General features: G+C 51.4%; 1 protein-coding gene across 1 annotated transcript in view; it reads right to left on the reverse strand.

Moving 5' to 3' along the window:
• The window catches only part of LOC135233706 (smoothelin-like), a 72,145-nt gene extending 53,239 nt beyond the window's left edge, over nt 1-18,906 (reverse strand). The window contains exon 1 of the mRNA XM_064297506.1: nt 18,225-18,906. Coding sequence (XP_064153576.1) covers nt 18,225-18,275 — 51 coding nt within the window. The 5' untranslated portion in view covers nt 18,276-18,906. The remainder of the gene's footprint in view (nt 1-18,224) is intronic.
• Nucleotides 18,907-19,395: the final 489 nt, after the last annotated feature.

Raw genomic sequence — 19,395 nt, forward strand, 5'->3', positions numbered from 1 at the left:
ATCACAGCCAGACAACCGCTAGAGCAGCGCCCAACAGAGAGCAGCGCCGCACTGACCTCCCTGCAGCGCCGCACTGACCTCCCTGCAGTGCAGAGACACGCGCACACACGCAGGCACGCAGACAAACACACACACTGAGAATGCGCGCGCGCACACACACACACACACACACACACACACACGCACACACGCACACACACACACTCTTTCCTGAGAGCAGTTGCTTGCTCACAGAGAGGCCTCTGTGTCAGGGCACCGTTCCGCCTGTAAATCCACCGGGGGGGGGGGGAGGAGGAAGAGGAGGAGGAGGAGGGAATAACGGACGGAAAACGCAGGAACACCAGAGGCCAGAGTCCAGGGGTGTGAGAACACCTACACCACCCTGCTCTCTCTCTCTCTATCTGTCTCTCTCTCTCTCTCTCTCTCCACGTGCCAATCAGCTCTGCTGCCAACGCCTTTCAAACCAAAACACTGCGGGGGCCTCACCAACGGTCATAACGGTCACTTACCCAGAGAGAGAGAGATTTACACATCACATTACACAAGTGAGAACACCTACACCACCCTGCTCTCTTTCTCTCTCTCTATCTACATACGTCATGCCAATAAAGCTCATTTGAATTTGAACTGAGAAAGAGAGAGAGAGAGCGATAGAGACAGAGAAATAGAGAAGTTAGATATAGTGTGTGAGAGAGAGAGATGGAGAACAAGAGCGAGAGAAAGCGAGAGAAAGCAACACAGAGAGAGCTGGAGAGCGAAAGACAATGTGACAGAGAGATACGGAGAGATAGAGTTTGAGAGATAGAGAGAGAGAGAGAGAGAGGATGGGCAGTGGGAGGGAGTTCAGTTAACACCAAGATGTGCCTCAGCATACTCGATTCTGCGCTGAGACTCTCCCAGACACAGTCAGGTCAGTCAGTGCACTCACTTCCTACACCCGCAGTGCCCTCTGACTGCCATTTCCCTTCACATCTGTTACAATATAAACCAGCCCAATAAGGCCTACTGGGCTGCTTTTTACAATATGACTTGGGGGGGGGGGCCTCACCCTGAAACCCAGTCTGCTTTCAGGGCCTGAAACCAAAATGGGGGGGGGGTGTAAAAATGTCAAAAATGCAACCCTTCATCCCACACTGGAGCTTAAAGCCTCCGCCCTCCTCCTCCTCCTCCTCCTCCTTCCTTTTCTCACTCTCCATCCCTCCCTCTCTCCTTCCCTCTTTCCCTCCGTTTAAAGAGTGCGGCATTTCGCCGCGTGTGTGTGATGTCATGTGGGACTCCGCCCTCGTGCAGCGCGGCCGGACCGTTGTGATTGGCCGCTGTAGAGTGCCGGGGCCCACACACGGGACACGCTGCACGCCCCCCCCCCCTTCCAGAACAAACGCGCCGCTCGGGAGACCGCAGCGCCTAACGACTCACAGGCGACTTAAAATCTGCTTTTAATGCGGAGCGTAAGCGGGCGCTCGATGCCATCGTCCCGTGTGATTTCATAACGGGACCGCAAGGGGAAACCGCTAAGGGAAACCTAAACCCCCACGGGCGTCCCGCGCGGAGGCGTTTTTTGGGGGGGGTACACGTGGCCCTGTGGCGGAGAACGTGTCACCGTGAGCCCCTGGTTTTCCTGGAGAGAAACGGGGGGGGCCAGCCGCTCTGTCTAGCAGGGCCAGGGGAAAAAAAAATACTCCACGAAAGCTCTGAGGCGAAGGGCCGCCATCAATCTCGGCCAATTACAGAGTAATTCCATCCCGCACGGGCTGGGGGGGGGTAATGCCAAACAGCTGGGGCGCCTGCTGCTCAGCACCCCCCTATCCCGGGACGACCCAGATCAGTACCCCTTTTCCAGGAAAGCCCAAACCAGCAGAACCTGTCCCGGGATGACCCAGATCAGCACCCCTATCCCAGAACAGCCCATATCAGCACCCCTATCCCGGGAAAGCCCAGATCAGCAGTCCCTATCCTGGGATGGGCCAGATCAGCACCCCTATCCCGGGAAAGCCCAGATCAGCAGACCCTGTCCTGGGATGGGCCAGATCAGCACCCCTATCCCGGGAAAAGCCCAGATCAGCAGTCCCTATCCTGGGCAGGCCCAGACAGGCGTCTGCACTGCAGGAAAACTGCTGTCACTGCAAATAAATACACAAATAAATAAAATTCCCAGATGGCACCATATTCCCTTTGATGAGCGGGTTTTTTGGAATGTCCTTTCAAAAGTCTAAGTCAGCGTTCCAGAACCCCACTCCCTTCAGTTCCCAGCAGTGATTGTGACATCATGATTAGAACATTCAGTCAAGAACACTCTAATCACATGTTTGTGACCTCACACCAACGGCATTTGCTGTTGACAAAGTAACAAAGTTACAAATTCAGCTCTTTATCAGAATTATTATCCAGCCATATTTCCCCCCCCCATGCATCAAGAATGAACTCGAAAGAGTGTCCCCGTTTAGTGACATCATCAGTCTGAGACTCTCTGTGCCGTGGTATACAGCCAGCCCTGGAGGCCCCAGGTTTATGGTGCTCCTGGACTTCGAACGCCAGCTCCTCTGACCCATTAAGCGAACGTGACGCTCGCACACACAGACTCTCCCTCGTCCGCCGCGGCGAAGCTCAGCGGGGCTACATCAGAACCGCAGTTAGAATTACCCAGAGTGCTCTGGGACCGGCCGTTAAACCGCAGGCAGAACGTGATTGGTCTGGACAGGAGCGAAGGAAAGAGGAAGCCATTTATAGTCATTCTGCTCCAGTCTCACGCGGGCTTAAATTTCACTCGAGCGTAATCGCGGATGACGACGCCATTTAAAGCTCCAAAGTAAATAGTTTATAGAGTTTATTATAACAAAAGATCTGTACATTTAGGCAATTTGGCATGTTATTGACACATATATTTTCAAGAGTTATGAAGGATCTATGATTTATGTAAAGTCTAAGTATTTAATTATAAATAAGCACGGATCTATAAATCATATAACAACAGGTACCCAGGCACCCCAGTCCCAAAGACTGGTGCCTCTCCGGGCACCAACCCTTCCGTACCCCTGGCACCATATCTCTCCTGGTTAAACGAACATCATTTCTGCTAAGAAATAAGCATATTCCAAAACACAGATATTAGTGTATTTATGAGAATCCACAGGCTGTCGTTATGCACAAGCCAAGATGAGCACAGCGTACTCACTGGCAGACAATCTTCCACTTGACCTTTGCTACTTGGCAGATATGACAGCATGCACTTGTGTCTGTACACACACACACACACACACACACACACACACACACACACACACACACACACATGCTTATTCACGGTATGCTTTGTACAGAGTGTTACACTGACAGCGTTCCACCCTTCCTGTTGGAACCCAGTGCTACCCTAGACTACGAATCGGGACCCAAAATGGGTCGCGGGAGAGCATGAGGGGGGGTCCCAGAATGAGTCTGTAGTATACCAGGCTGTGTTCGTATGTGTGTCTGAGTTCCTGAAAGGTACTAAATTCCTTATTTGGGCTGCAATATTTATTCCTAAGTATTCCTAATTTTGGTTCAGCTCCTAAATGATTTAAGAAGCGGTGCCCTTAACCAAATACACCCAGCTCCTTTCCTTCAGGAGGGGGCTGAGGAGCTGAAGTTTCCGAGCGTCCCCGCTCAAATCAAAGGCACCATAAAGGGGGGGGGGGGGGGGGCAGCGTGGGAAGATGGCCGCCCCGTCTGGGACAGAAAGGCCTGGAACACCACGTATTTCCCTGGGACCCAAGGTAGAGCCCAGCTGGGCCGGCCGGCTGGCTGGCTGGTGGTGAGGGGGGGGGGGCGATGGGGGCGGGGGAGGCTGGCTCTGAACTGCCGGGTCCAGCCCGGCTAAAATTAGACAAATACGGGCCGGTTCTGCTCGGGCTCCTGAAGCACAGCGGCTTTAACGGTCCCGGGTCACGGTCCAGAGGCAGCCGTCTGTCTGTCTGTCTGTCTGTCAGTGTCCTGTCAGTACTCTGTCAGTGTCCTGTCTGTCAGAGTCTCGCTGTAGTCTGTACTCAGAGTACTCAGCCCAGCCTAAACCTCCAGCCTGAGCTCTCGTGTATCAGTCACAGAGTTCTGTTTTTTTTTGTTTTGTTGTATTTTTGTCTGGGTCACGTCCCCTCCTCCACCACCGCCACCACGGCAACAGTAACGAGCAGGAGAGAGAGAGCCTCGGGCCCGGACCTACAGCACGGGCAGGACACCACAGCCGTAAATCACCTGTCGTCTACCGCCAACCAGAGCCGGTGAGTAACGTCCGTCTCTCTTCAGCTGTACAACAGGAAGCGCCGGCGCGTGCTCACACACCAGACGGCAGCGCGGTGACATCACGGCCCTTCGACCTCATCGGCGGGAAGGACGTTTCGCTGCTGACTACCCACCCCTGAGTCACACGGCTTCCACAGCACACCGCGTACTCACTGTAACGCGCTGCTAGCAAAAACACCGCGACGCGCCGGCCCACAATGCACTGCGTCTGAGATCAACAGGCCCCAGGCTTCTTCACCCCCCCCGAGGTGCTGGCACTCTGCCCCGCCCCCCCGCCCCGCCCCTTTCCCACCCCAAACACCTGTTGCTCCCCTGGGGCCTGGGAACAAGCGTGTTTTCAGAAACGGGCGTGGCCTTTCACGTACCCGCACCGCGGGAACCGTTAGATGGAACGCGGCGTGTCGCCGTGGGAAACAGCGACCGATCTCATCCCGCCGGCGGTGGCGCCTGCGGAACGGCCCGAACGGGGGCGGACCCCAGAACTCGATTAGGGGACGCAGGGAACGAGTGCTCCGATGGCGGGGTGGGGGGGGTGGGGGGGCAGGGAAGGGGCGGGGCGTGGCGTGGGTCCTGAGTGACAGCCAGGAAGTCTGCCTCAGACACACGGGCCGGCCTCACAGGAAGGGAGAGGGGGCCCGACTGTCAACACGGGGGGGGTGGGGGGGGGGGTGGGGGGGGGGTCAAAGTACAGCCAGGCACTGAACCGCATCAGACTCGACCCCCCCCGTCAGGCCCAAACTGCCTTTTCCCTTATAAGGCCGAGAGGCTCTCCCCAGACCGACAGGAGTTCAGATAAACAGACGACCGGGAGGAAGACGGGATGACAAGGGGAGAGGGGTGAGGGAGAGAGATAGCACAGAACAAGGAAGGGTGACCACGGGCAGAAATACACGGAGAAGGAAAGAGTGCGTGGTGAGAATGAGACAAAGGGAGGGAAAAGACATGGAGAGAGAAAAGGAGAGGAGAGCAGCGGTCGCATCACGTTTGCGTTTGCTCTCCACCGCTACAACCACCACTACCTCCACCACCAGCCAATCACAGCAACTCGACTGAATGAGCACAATGAGCCTGTTAGGCACTAAATGTACCATAGAGTACAATGAGCCTGTCAGGTACTAAATGTACCATAGAGTACAATGTGCAGGTTAAGTACTAGATGTACCACAGAGTACAATGTGCCTGTTAATAACTAGAAGTACCATAGAGTACAATGTGGCTGTTAAACACTACACCCTGGCTTATATGTTATGGGGAAGCGCAGCCAAGCGGAGTCTGAGGGGAAGCTGGCGATGATCCAGCCGGCGGGAGCAGACACACAGAGAGGAGGGTCGCGGGCGGGAGCGGGATCGAGTAGCGCCGCGGACGCCGCGCCGTCATCGTCGGCGGGCGTGTTTCCCTCCGCACCGCGGGATAGAGCGGGGGCGGGACCGTCGCCAGGGGAACGCTCGCACACGTGCAGTAGGCCGTTTCGCGACCGGACCGATTCCAGCGCTCCGAGAGGGGGGGGGGGCACGCGATCCCCACCCCCAAACCCCCCCGTCCCCCTTCCCTTCCCTTCCTAGACTCCAGCGAGCAGAGACACAGACTGAGAGAGCACGGCATGCTGGGAAACACAGAGACCACAGTCACAACCGAAAACTAAAACTGGGTCACAGGGGGTGGAGGAGCAAATGAGGTCAGTCATCCAAATCCCCCCCGAAAAAATAAAATAAAATAGGGTCAGTGGGGCAATTATAAATGAATAACACCCGGATTTGCCCCGCTACAGTGTAATCCCTAGCACGAGGCTAACACGAGCTACAGGCTGCTCTTAGCGAACAAGCTAAAATGCTAAAGCATTATGCACATGCATTAATTCAGAAGCGTGTGCGTGCACGCACAGCGCAGCTAACAGCTACCGCTAATGGAATGCTGCAGCAAAAACGGGAGAAGCCGTTTAACCCTCAAAGCTATTCAGAAGTCGGGTCCAAAATTTGGAAACTGCTCTGAGGATGAAAACAGCCCTTCCCCCCCTTTGGTGTGGAAGTTTTAGGCCCGTATGGCGGTCCTGTTCTTTCACCCCTCACAGGCGTGGTTAGGAAGGGCTCGCCGCTGGCCAGGATCGACAAGTGAGCTCACAACATGATGAAAGGATTTGGGATAAAAAAATTTAAAAAATTCATTTCAATTCTGGGCGACGGCCCCACATTTACAGCAAAGCCGGCAGAACAAACTTTTTCGGATTTTGATCTCGTGATGTTAAGCCGATGGGTTTCATCTGCAAATCTGCCCCGGTTCTGGACCCAAACGCAGGGCTCAGCAGTTCCCAGAACTCCCCGGCTGTGGAGAGGCTTTTGGACCTGCGGGGCGGGTCAGCAGCACCCTCCTAAGCGTCGGTTTTGGCCCGTCCCGCCGGACCACGGATGTTCCCCCGAGGAGCCGGTGCAGGCAGGGACGCATTTCCACACTCCGACAGGGACACGCCGTTCCGTGTACTCACACCCCCCCCCCCCCCACACATCCCTCAAGCTCTTCCACTTACGTGGTTTCTCACCCCCCATTCCCAAAATCATTTTTGCTCTTTCTCTCCTTTTAATCCCTCTCTCCTCTTTTCGTCTTCCTCTACCAGACACATGTGTGTCATCTATCATTCCAGAGCTTTATATCCTCAAATAAAATAAAATGACTTTTCCTTCCTCTGTCAGAAACACACTTTGCTCTTGTTCTCCTCCTTATCCATCCAACAATCTTCTCTCTCTCTCTCTCTCTCTCTCTCTCTCTCTCCCCCCCACCTCTCTTTCTCTCTCTCCAGAAATACTGGATCACATTCCTGTCTTCCTCTCCTCCTGTTGTTTTTCCCTCTCTTTCTCTCCCTCAGCAGTTTTTGCTTCAGATTTGATAAGATTACTTAAAATGACGCAGTATCCCAGGTAACACGAAAAAAAAAGGTACACCTGCGCACCGTGCGATACGCTGCAGAGATATACCGTCGGTCCGTTGCCATGGTGAAAGTGCGGACAAGGCGGCCTCATTAAATAAAAAAAAAAACAAGCAGAACACACAATAAGAAAACAACGGAGCCGAACAGAGCGGTAGATTACGCTAGCCCGCTAGCCTTGGCTAGCCTCGGCTCGCGTACGGACTGTGCCTTCTGTGATTAACAGAGTCCTGAGTCACGCGTCTGTAAATCCGTCTGCTGACTGCCGTCCGTTTGAAGCCGGGGGGGGGGGGGTCGTGACGCGCACGGAGGCACCTGAGGCAGCTTAAAGGAGGAGCGCGAAAGTGCGAAAGTTCGACCCTCAACTCCGGACAAGACCAGGCAACTCCCACTCACCTGGGGCAACCTAGGACTCCCAAAAATCTCCCCCAAGTAACACGTACATAACGTAATATGACAGGTGTAAGCACACAGACGTTAAACAGACTAAAGCGCGTCCTTTCCGTTGTTTATTTTATACATAAAACACCTAAAAGTTTATTTTAAGATACAAAAAGTCATTCTGGGACAGACGTGGGAAGTGTTTCGCCCTCTTGTTCCAGAAGGAAACGAGCGTCAGAGGGTCTCGGAACATTCCCGAATCAGAACAACCTGTTCAGCTGATTCAGCACTCCTGACGTTCAGTAACTTCCTGTTTCTCTCTCTCTCTCTCTCTCTCCCCACTCCTCTCTGCTCTTTATGGCCCTCAGGACAGGGAGCATGGACAAACAGAGACCGTCGTTCACGCTGTTGGGCTGTGCACGGGTTTTTTTTTTCGAGGAAAAGGCAATAGAGAAGAAAATTGAGGATAAAGTAAACATTCACAGGAAGTGGAGAGGAAATGTGGCTCCCGGGGGGAGGGGGGGGGGGGCGGGGGGTGCACGCTTTATCTCAAACTGATATTGCAGAAGATTTATTTACTTTTTTTTGGGGGGGGGGGGGGTATTAAAAGGTCTCAGTGTTTGACCAGCGATGAGCTTCTTGGCAGGGAGCGGGTTTCCGATGTTGTGAGGAGGTGCTGCCAAAAAACACTCCGACCCTCAGACCAGCGGGACAAACAAACATTTTACACTGCACAAACTTTCGCTTCATTCCACATCATGCTATCGTCCAGGTTCCCCTATGAACTCAATGCCCTGTGATTACCACACACACCCGCCCCCCCCCCCCGACCCCACCCCTCCTCTCCCCCCAGCCACACACCTGCTCAGCTCCGCGCTGCAGCCGCAGGTGCAATATCACGCATCAGGAGTCAACAGGAAGTCCCACCTGGGCACATTACCCAGAAACCCCGCGATCAGACAGCAGTTAATCATCCTCTTTCGAGGAGCTGCAGGGTTGAGCATCAGCGACAGATGGGAAAGGAGAAAGAGAGAAGAGGAGAAAGAAAGAGAGAGAGGAAAGAAGAGTGGCGATAAGGAGGATAGAGGGAGTGAAAGGATGGAGGGATGGATGGAGAGGCAAGGAAAGCAGAGGGAGTGGGAAGAGACTGAGGGAGAGCTAATGCCAAATTAAATTTTCTCGGGGGGGGATGGGGGGGAAGGTTGTGGGACAAAAAGGTCCTTCACTAAGGCTGAACTCACAGGCCTGTCACAGCCAATCAGGAGCCAGGAAGGAGCCCAGCGTGGAGGCAGCCAATCACACACATAAGCAGAATAAATACCCTCTGCTAACGGCTCCTCCGGGTATCGGCCGCACCTGCTCAGTGAATTTTCCAGCAGATATTTGGGCAGACGGACCGCGGAAAATAGTTTTTCCCTCCGTCGGCGACCGCGAAAAAGAGTGAGCTCATCCTGGAGCTCAGCCCCCGCCCCCCCGCGCCACGACCCGTTCCTCGAGCCCGAGCGAGGGGGCCGGGGGGGGCGGGAGGGGAGGGGAGGGGTTTAAGGAGAGCTGGAAAAAATCCCTTTTCCAGAACCTTCTCTCAGCTGTTGTGGCGGCGGCCTGCCGCCTCAGGACCAGCCGCGGCTTCGGCGGTCGGAGCTCTTCGCCGTCGACTCAGCCGAAAAGTCAGGAATCCGTCCATCGTTCTATCCTTCTCCTCTCACTCGTTCCTCTCCCTCCTGCCCGTTACTAACCGTCCTTGGGCGGGAGGACGCGATACATGGGGACGCGACCCGGCCGGGACACGCCCAGTTTCTCCACAGAGAGAGAGAGAGAGAGGGAGAGAGGGAGAGAGAGAGAGAGAGAGAGAGAGAGAGAGAAGGTGAGGAGAGAGATTAGTAGATGAAGGAGCGGAGCAGAAGATACAGCCGAAAAGCAGCTTCACGCGAAAGCAGCCGCGGCTGTTCTGTCAGGCGCGCCAGCGAGCCAGATTCAGTACAGACCATTCCCCGCCCAGAAACTCCCAGCGACGAGCGCGGGACTCCAGTTGTCCCGCCGAGACAGGCGTCCGCGCCGAGAAAGCAGATTGCACGCGCGAACAGCAGTGCCCGCGGGACAGCGTGTCTGGCCAGGACAGAGCGGCCGCGCCGAGGACAGAGCCAGATGTGCCTCGCGCCCCGAGCTGGAGAGCCGTTACACGGGCAACGGCGCACACGAACACACCCGCGGCCAATTCCACGAAAAAGAGCGTTTCTTTAGAGGTGAAAATACAGGGAAATTAGTCCTGAGACGGTGCCAGCTAACCGAGCAAGAGCTTTTTAAATACTGTAAAAAAAAAAAAAAAAAAAAGAAAAGGAAAAAACCTCCGCAAAATCTTTATTAAACGGGACAGCTTTTCACGGAAACACAAAAGGCCTCGCAGTGAATTATGAGCAGTTGACACAAACAAGCACAAGACTGGAAAGGTCTCATTGTTCATTTAAAGTAGCCAGTTGTTATTCTGAAAGATGTATTCAAAATAACATATTTATTCATTATTTTTCTTTTCACAACATAAATTCAATGAATGGACTAAAAAAAGGATCTAAAGGTCACACAGAGAAGGACAAAAAACATTTGACTAAACACACACAATAGCTGCACATAAAAAAATATTTACTGCCCTGTTCTGCGAACATATTTAAATACGCTTCTACCCCTACACTTTGTGGCCATACACAACACAATGGATTCAAAGCTAGCATTCTGGGTGGTCTATAAATATGCCTCGTAACAAATGACGTGGCATTTATTTGTACTGAACTGAAGGGCAATAGCAAAAATGAGACATGGTTTTATTATTCAGTCAGTGTTTCACGTCCTAGGAAAACAAACAGCTCGGCCCTTATCTCCCTGGTCTCGCTCCAGTGTACACAGAGACAAGCTTCTAAGTTCTGGGCAGGGCAGCTGTCAGTCAGGGTCACATGGTTCACGCCAGACCACGCCCACCCCTATAGGCCTGAGGACCAGTGGGGTGGGGGGGAGAGAGAGAAAGAGAGAGAGAGATAGAGAGAGAGGGAGAGGGGGAGAAGGACGGAGAGAGAGAGAGAGACAGGTGGAGAAGGAGAAAGAAAGAAAGAGAGAGAGAGGGGGGAGAAGGAGAGGGACAGAGAGAGAGAGAGGGGAGAGAGGGAGGAGAAGGAGAGAGAGGGGGGAGAAGGATAGAGAGATAGAGAGATAGAGAGAGAGGGAGAGGGGGAGAAGGATAGAGAGAGAGAGAGAGAGAGAGAGAGAGATAGTAACGATAAATTACGTTATGCGCGTTGGTGTCCTGCTCGGATCGTTTCCACGCTGAGTGAAACACCGAAGGCGGCTCAGCCGACAGGGAAACGGTCAGAGAGCCTCGTTCTGCCGGCGGGAGGACCGCAGAGCGAACGCACACGAACCCGTTTCCCAAACGCTCCTCGGCACGGGGCAGGGGTGCCGTTCTGGTTTTTTTGGTTGATAAGACACACGGCAGGTATGAGAGGGCGGCGGCTCCGAGTCTGACGGGACCTCCAGCGGCCCGCGCGCCGCAAAACAGAAAGAGAAAACGGTTTTTAGAACTGCCACCTCATCAAAAACTAAATTTAAAAAAAAAAGAGAGAGAGGGCTTCAGAACTGCACGCGTCTCTTGCCCCACGCTCAGGTGACCTTGCTTAGCACGGGAGTCCAAACTTCAGGGGGCTGGACTTCTGCTCCCCACAGGAAGGTGGCGGCGTTATCAGCCAAGCGTACAGCGGGCCAGACCCCCTCCCAAAAAAATGTTAAACAAAAGATCAAAGAGGGATCAAAGAGCGCTAAGCGCTAAGCGTGTGTGTAGCCTCAGACACGTCTGTTATCACAGAACGGGCTCTTGCACACCTTCCCAGGCCTCAGCCGAGACTGACGCTGATTATTAAGGAGTCAGCTTGCGTCGCTCGGGAGTCACACAGCGCTACAGCGCTACAGCGCTACAGTCCCAGGGCGGGTCTGTGTGCTAATTAGGGCTTTAGGAGCATTCAGCCTGTGTGGGTGTGAGCGGTGCAGGTGGATGGTGGTTAAGGGGGGGGGGTTAGGCGGTACCCCACCCCTCCTGACGGGGCAGAGCAGGCACTCTCTGACCCATGGGGTTGGTAGGTTAGGTTAGCTCCAAGCCGCCCCGCCCCGCCTCGTTCGGCTCCGCTCCACCCCTCCACGGGGGGGGGGGTGGGGGGGGGGGAGCCTGCAGAGGCTTGTTCTGCGCTCACCTGGGAATGCGCTTCGTCACAACCTGAGAACCGTCACAAAAAAAACACTGCGGGTGGTGTGGGGGGGGGGGAGCGTGGGAGCCTTCTGGATCCGGCCGCGAGGCTGGCTGGACCGCAGAGTTCACCTGGAACGCCCTTTTCGGGCGAGTCAGGGGGGCAGCCCCGGGGCCATGGGGGACCTGCTGCAGCTAGCCAGCGGGGTCAGGGGTCAACACTGGGTCATCTCAGCCAATAGATTCATTTAAAAAAAAATTAAAACACACACACACACACACACACACACTCACACACTCACACACTTAAGACCACTGTAGGAATATTCCATGTTGTTAACTGATTTTCAATTAATTTACTGAATTGACAGCAGTAGAACGGAATTCACCCCCAAAGCCCTGCTGGACAGCTTCGACCAGACAATCGGTTTCCCTCTTCCCAAGGTGGCCCTCTCTCTCTCTCTCTCTCTATAAAGAGAGGGCAAAGAGGGTAAAGAGAGGGAGGGAAGGCTTTTTTTTCCCAGAGCGTGTCTCCTTCCATCTAAACCCAGCCACTCCTAATTCAAACTTGCTTAATGATAAGGACGTCGAAAACAAAACAAACCGGCCTACGCTTACATAACGCAAACAGGAATCATAAGCCCAGATTAGAGTTGTGCAACTCTGTTTAATACTCAACGTTGTTTTTTTAAATGTTTTTTATTTTGTTCCAGAAGCGAGGCTTGACATTTAAAAACTAAAGCCATTGGGAGATCTGCCAAAGGGAAAAGGCAAGAGGGGAAGGACAGAGCAAAGCTCCAAAATAAACCTCTTACTTTTCATGACCTTTGACCTCCTGGGTCCCATCCACGCAGAACGGTCTGGCCAAGAGGGTCGTTAAAGCCTCGGCTCCAGGGTCGTTGAGATTTCTCTCGGACCGACCCAACAAAAGCAGTTTGACCCAACGAGAGCAGCTGCTCTATTTTTAACAAGCGAGACTCTTAAGGGAAACGGACCGGGGGGGGGGGGGGCGGGCCAAGCAGCCAATCGCAGCAGAGGAGACATCGGCTCACAAACCCGGCCTGGAAGAACCGCCTCAAAACCACGGAGGGCCGTTTGACGGCAACGCGCAGCAAAGCAGAGTCAAGCGCACGCCGCACACACGAAACAGGGCGTCGCCTACAGAGCCTCAACACACAGCATCACTGTACCAGTCCCAGAACTAGAAGAAGCACCAGCTGTATGCATACAGGTGTGTGTGCATGCGAGCGTATGTGTCCCTGCATGTGTGTGTGTGTGTGTGTGCGCGCATGTGTGTGTACGCGCATGCACGCATGTGTGTGCATCTGTATGTTTGTGTGTGTGCGTGTGTGTGTGTGTGTGTATGTGTGCGTACGTGTGTGTGTGTGCATGTGTGTGTGTGTGTGTGTGTGTGTGTGTGTGTGTGTGTATGTGTGCATACGTGTGTGTGTGTGCGTATCTCTGTGCAGATTACATGCCTAAGGCTAATGAACTGGCTTCAGAAAGATTAGGATGATGGAAACAGACAAAGCCAGCTCTATGGGCAGCAGCTTACGCTCGCTCACCTGTGTGTGTCTGCAGCCAGAGTGCCGTCACACAGCAGGGAAAAGGTCCCCATGAAGCCAAAGAGCTGTCAGCCACTGTGTCCCTACAAGCAGGTGCGCCCGCCTACCTGCACAGGTGTGAGAGGGGCCAGCTGGGCCAGCCGAAATGAAGGGGGGGGGGGTGACCACACCCGCCAATAAACCGTAGGCTACAGTATCAGCAGAGACGTTGCAGGGGAGGGAAGAAAAAAACAAAACTCTGGAGCTCACGAAAAACGTGATGCAGGGCCGCGGATCTTTGAGGGGCTGGGTGAGCAACCGTACAAAAAAAAAAAACTGTCAACACTGACGCGACGAAAAAAAAAAAAAAAAAAAACAGGGTCACGGCTTTTGTTATTTATGGGTCATGTGGGAGGAAATATGCGAGCGAAGAACAGGTTTTTGTTTGGAAGTAGAGTTACGGCAGCGCCAGACTGACACCACGGAAATATGTCTGACCCAGCAATCATCTCCCCCCCGTGATTACCGCCCCGGTTTAGCGTGTTTCTGACGGGACGGTAATTTCCGGAAGAGAGCGCGGGAAAAAAGAGGCGTGAACGAGCCGCTTTCATGTTTTGGGGGGGGGGGGGGGGGGTAACAGACGGAAGGGCTTCTCGTGATGGTGGGTTTCATGGGCGGGAAGGAGCCGCACAGCAGCTGTTGAACGGCGGCCCAAACGATAACCGACACATGAGAACCGTGTCGCCATGAGAACCAGTACTCAACCGCTTGGCACCGGCCTCACCGGACGTTGCGCTGTTTGTTTGCGTTTACGCGAGTCCCCCTCCCCTCACCCCCCAAACCACCCCGCCCCCTTTTGTGAGTAAGACTTAGTACTCACTGTAAATATAAGCCATTCTTAATCCATAAGACTGTTCCAGACAAGCACTGGTGGAAAGTTGTTTTTTTTTCTTTTCTGGAATGTTGCTTTCTTCAACAAAACACTTCCCACAAGTCAGTGTTCTAGAACTCCACTGCAGTCATTTACCAGAAGCGATTGTGACATCAGCACCAGAATGTTCAGTTAAGAAAGTTCCAATCTCATATTTGTGATCTCACCGTCGTAGAAAGCCAAGAAACCTCGGTCATAAACCGGACAGACTCCTGCCACCATAAACACAATCGAGTTACACCATTAACCGATGATGTCAGAATAAATCCACGCAAAGTGATGCAGTCACTTGTACCACGTTCATACACACTTTTCGAAAATCTAATTTTTCATCTTTTCCGATCCGCACTCAACTTGCTCCTCAAATCTCCTTCCTGAACACAGCAAATCTGCTTGCAAATCTCTGTCACTCAAATATATATCTGCGCAAAATAAACAGCAAAGAAAAATATGTTACAGGAGGAATCTTCACTCTGTCCTCTACGTCATACGAAAAGGACGAAAACAGCAATACTGTTCACTTGGTGTGGAAAGGCTGACATTATAGTCCCTGTAAAAATGTCAGGAGGCATGTTCTTTTCCCCAGCTGACTGTCATGCAGGACAGAGTAACGTCTTTGACCTGTCACCCTCTGTACCCAGAGAAGTAATTATTAGTGCTCTTAATTCCACTTTGTTATTCATTTGTCATTATAAAAGCAATAAGCAAAACCAAGCTATAGTTGTTTGTTAGAATGGTGGGTACTATGCGGACATCTGTGAGTGTTATACAGCGCTGAAAGGTTTAACTGTCAGCTGACATTCCCGCTAGTACACAAAAGCTCAGATCTCCTCTCCTCAAGTTTAACCGTAACTTAGTAAAATAGTAAAAAGTAAAAAGCTGCTGAGAGAAAAACTGATCTTTTTTTATCTTTGCAGGGAGATTCAGGGATGAAGTGTGGAATTTTGCCTTCCCTTTTGAGGATTAGAGACGTCGACTCTGGTCCCTGACCCGCTGTCAGACAATGGGCCGCAGTGGTTAGGTCGCCGTGACGACCAGGTAGACCACATTTTCCACTACTCCTGAAGGAAGCGGCTCGGCAAGTCAGGGGCCGAGCACTCCAAATATGGACTTCACACTGCGCAGCAGAACAAGCGGGTTCGACGTTATATGAAAACATGACGAACATGACGCTAGAGACTCACATTAGTAGCGTTAGCGCCAGGCTAATTTCCTCACCGGCAAAATACAGCACGGCCTTATCAGAGATTTACAACCCCTGAAGTCATACGAGGGGTCTGTGGCTCAAACGCATTCCTTCGTTTGGGTTTCAGAGGGCAGAAAAAGGCAGTTTGCGGAAGTCTTACAAACAGGCCCCGTGTCCAGATTGACAAATCGGTGCGTATTCTTTTTTCTCCTTTCCTTTCTCCGCAAAACAGAAAACATTCCTCAACCCAAAAAAGAGTGTTCCTTTTTCTTTCTTTTTTTTTTTACAAAGTAAAATTGTTATTTTTAGATACCCCTCTCTAGTTTTTTTGGACTTGCGAATGTGTCTGGCTTCAACCCCTTGGGAAACAAAAAAAGCCATCAGGATCGGTTACCAACCTCCCTTTAAAAAAGGTTTTTACCACAAAAGGAGAACTTCAGCCCATCTTATAAAAAGAGATCCCGTTTGATGCAGAAAACCCTTGGCCCCTGTGTTTACCTTCAGTTTTATCTTTATGTTTTAGAGCTGCAAAATAAAAAAACGACCGACTCATTAAAAGGTTTTTGGCAGCAGTTGGGTGACTCATTTTACTCTCCCCTCCGAGTGACTAGACGGTATTGAGACACGATGCTGACGTCACGGGTGTCCTGGTACATTTCCTCAAACTATCAAGTTTCACACCTTTACTTTGGATACCTGATGTTAGGCTCCACGCGGGTGCTGTCTGGTAGTTGGCGGCATCATTGTACTGTTTAATGTAAACTCAGCTGTCTATCAGTACATTTGGGAGTCTCTTCGCCTCACCTAGACTACCTTGCAAGGGTCTTCATCCCAACAGTCCACGGGAAAAAATGAGGTATCCCGTATTGTTTTTTTGTTTTTTTGTAGGAACATTTTTTAAGAGCAAAAGTAAGAATAATTTAAGAAACGTTTTGTGAATGAGAGCCCAATGTCTGTCGAATATCCAACTCTATTCCACCGGCAGTACCTGAGCAAGGATCACAGCGGCCACAGGAGAAAATGTCTCCTCTGACAGATCCTATCATCACATCTCCTCCTCCCGCGGGTTTAAAAAAAAATAATTTAGGCCCCGTCTACGTTCCGGCTGATCTGGACTCGTCCGACAGCCGCGGTGACTAATGCAGTTAGGCAAACGGTGACAGCTGCATCACACGTGTGGTTTCACAGAAAAAACTAACTGCATGCTGTAAAATATGTCAGGGGAATTAAAAGAGTTCATTGTCCCGGTTGGATGTCAAGGAACTCATTAATAATTTGTGTGTGTGTGTGTGTGACAGTGTGAGACTATAAGTACAGAAAGAAGGAAGTGCATAAATCAAACTTTGAATTAACAAGTTGGTACTGGCGCTATGTTGTAGTTTTTTTTTTTTTTTTGTGAAAGGAGCGGCCCTAAAGTGTTCAAAGCAAGCCTAAAGATTCCATCACAAGCAACAGCAGGCCTAAGTAACACTCAGCATTAAGTGCATTCTGGGTGAATAAAACACCAATTACTGAGTGAAAGCAGTATGAGGACAGCTTAGAATAAAGCAACAGGATAAAGGAGCAGGGGGTTTGTGTCCAATGTGATTTATGAGGTGATGGGTTAAGTTTGTCCTTATTCTGTTCTAAATTAAAACGCTTTGTCAGTTGAATGTGACACAATGGGGAGAGAGGTAAGGGAAAGGAAGGTTCAACAGGGCCAGTTTGTGTACTTCTGTACGCCCTAACTCGTGACACGTGACTTTGGCCACAGTTGGTCAGAATTTCTCATGGAGTTTCATGCGCACACGCGCTGCAATAAAATAAACTATAGACGGAGACAGATTCGGAGGAGCAAAGGGAAGTTGTAGAAAGTTGCGTCTTAAGCGTACTCCCATTTCCTGTTGCTCTGAGGCCCGGCGGCCCCACGAACTGTTTTTTGACATTCCGGCAAGTTCATAAACCTTCGGAGAACCGCTTCCCAAACACTCAGCAACACCGAGAATGCCTGCGTGCCCTCGCACTCGACAGCGCGTGCTATCGCCATCTCTCTCTCTCTCTCTCCCCTCTCTTTGAAGCGCACACCGGGTTTGAATTAAGGAATGTAGCCACTGCACTACGCGTTAAGACCTCACACACTCCAGCCCCTCTTTCCCACACACACCCCTCCCCACTCGGGGCCAGAGGAGAGAAAAACGGACCATTGCACGGACTACCCTCTCGACGGAGCCAATCCTTTTTGTTTTTGGCCTCTCCCGGCAACATCAATTCAGTGGAACAGAGTCACTTCTTGACCTACCCCTGCCCCCCACTGCACCTCTGTCTATTCAGCTGGTTCTCGTGCAGAATTTCATAGGGATCACGGACAATGCGTGCTCGATTTGGGGATTAGTGAGCTCAACAGGCAAATGTTTGCATGAATTAAGTTCCACTGGGGAAAAAAAAACGGGGACTCCAGCTTTTTAACTTTCCCTATGCCGGGTTCTCATGACTCTGGAGTAACGACTCAATCAGCTATTATTGAATTATTAATCCCCCCAGCTCCCCCAACCACTGCTAATATAGACACGTTTACAGTTATAATCTCACATATGGGGGGGTTGAAAATTACTAATAATATTATTATTGATTTCAATATTATTACTTAAGAAATGAATTAGGCACATGCATAATTCCACATAAACGGCGATGTACTGGAATCCATCGCCGTCGCTGTTAGCTTCACACTAATAATGTGCACAATGTTTACAATTAGTAAGATGTTACAACGAGCACATTTTCAAACAACTCACCAGGTTCCGGAGAGACGATTCATCCAACGCTGAGTATCTTTCATCAGACATACCGACAATCCCCACAGCGATGACAGGTCACTGGTAGCGAAAATGGAGCGCAGACTGCTCTTTTCTTGGGCTTGGGAAAGTCCAAAATAAAACAGCTTGTCAATGTTTTTTATTTCAGCGACACCGAGTTCCGTATTTTGACAACACTGGCACACAAATAAACCTCAACCTTCAAAAAAAAATGTTGGTTTTAGCTGCGCATTGTTTTATCCGCGGACACCGCGATGTGGTCGCTACGAAAATAACGCTGAACACACGATTATTAAATTAGTGGGAGACTCCCAAGTGAAAATGTTAAAGCAGAGTTGAATTCTCCCACGGTCTCTGTGCGTGCGTGCGCGCTGGACAAGTCAGCAACGATGCGAATCCATCAACGACACAGGAATGTCCGGCGGAACGTTAATGTGTTCTTCTTGACAATAATCGTTCGCGGAAAGCGTGTAAAACCACATATATGAGCCGGGTAGCTTGCTATTTCTGTTAAGGAAGACTTCTGACTAACGCATCGGTAGAGTGCAATTAGTTAGCTTGCTTGTAAGGTAACTACAACGGTCGCTTCCGTTTTCCTTGCGATATCAAGACTGCATCACCATTCCGACAGACACTTCCAAACAGTCTCGTTGGGTTAAGGTGGAATAATTATTTTTTAGCGCAACACGCATACACACTCATCCACTGAGGAAAACAAATTATACATACGATCTGTCCACCTGCTTCAGTTTGTCGGCAATGCAACGTAAACCTGTGCGTGGTTCGTTTCAGCAACCGGCTTGCGTCAAGCTTGTAAACGCAAAACTCTGCTCTTTTGAGTTCTTATTTTACCTGGAAAAATATGTGCCACGCGATATCTGAACACCGTACAATGATAACTGTCCCGTCGCTCTGTCGTTACACCGGTTTCTTCCTAAAGCCACATTCTGCAGTAAACGCTAGACATTGAGCGCGAGCTTCGAATGCTGGCTTCCCATTGACGCAGTGCTAGTTGAAGAACCGCCCCCAAACAAGCCCGTAAGCCAATTGGAGACAGACCTCTACGCCGTGCCGTCCCTTTCTGAGAGAGCAACGTTGGGAAATACCGTCCAAACTTGTCAAAAGCAGGTAAGGATATATTTGCATCTAA

Source organism: Anguilla rostrata, chromosome 10 (genome assembly GCF_018555375.3).
Source record: "Anguilla rostrata isolate EN2019 chromosome 10, ASM1855537v3, whole genome shotgun sequence".
Classification (NCBI taxonomy): Eukaryota; Metazoa; Chordata; class Actinopteri; order Anguilliformes; family Anguillidae; genus Anguilla; species Anguilla rostrata.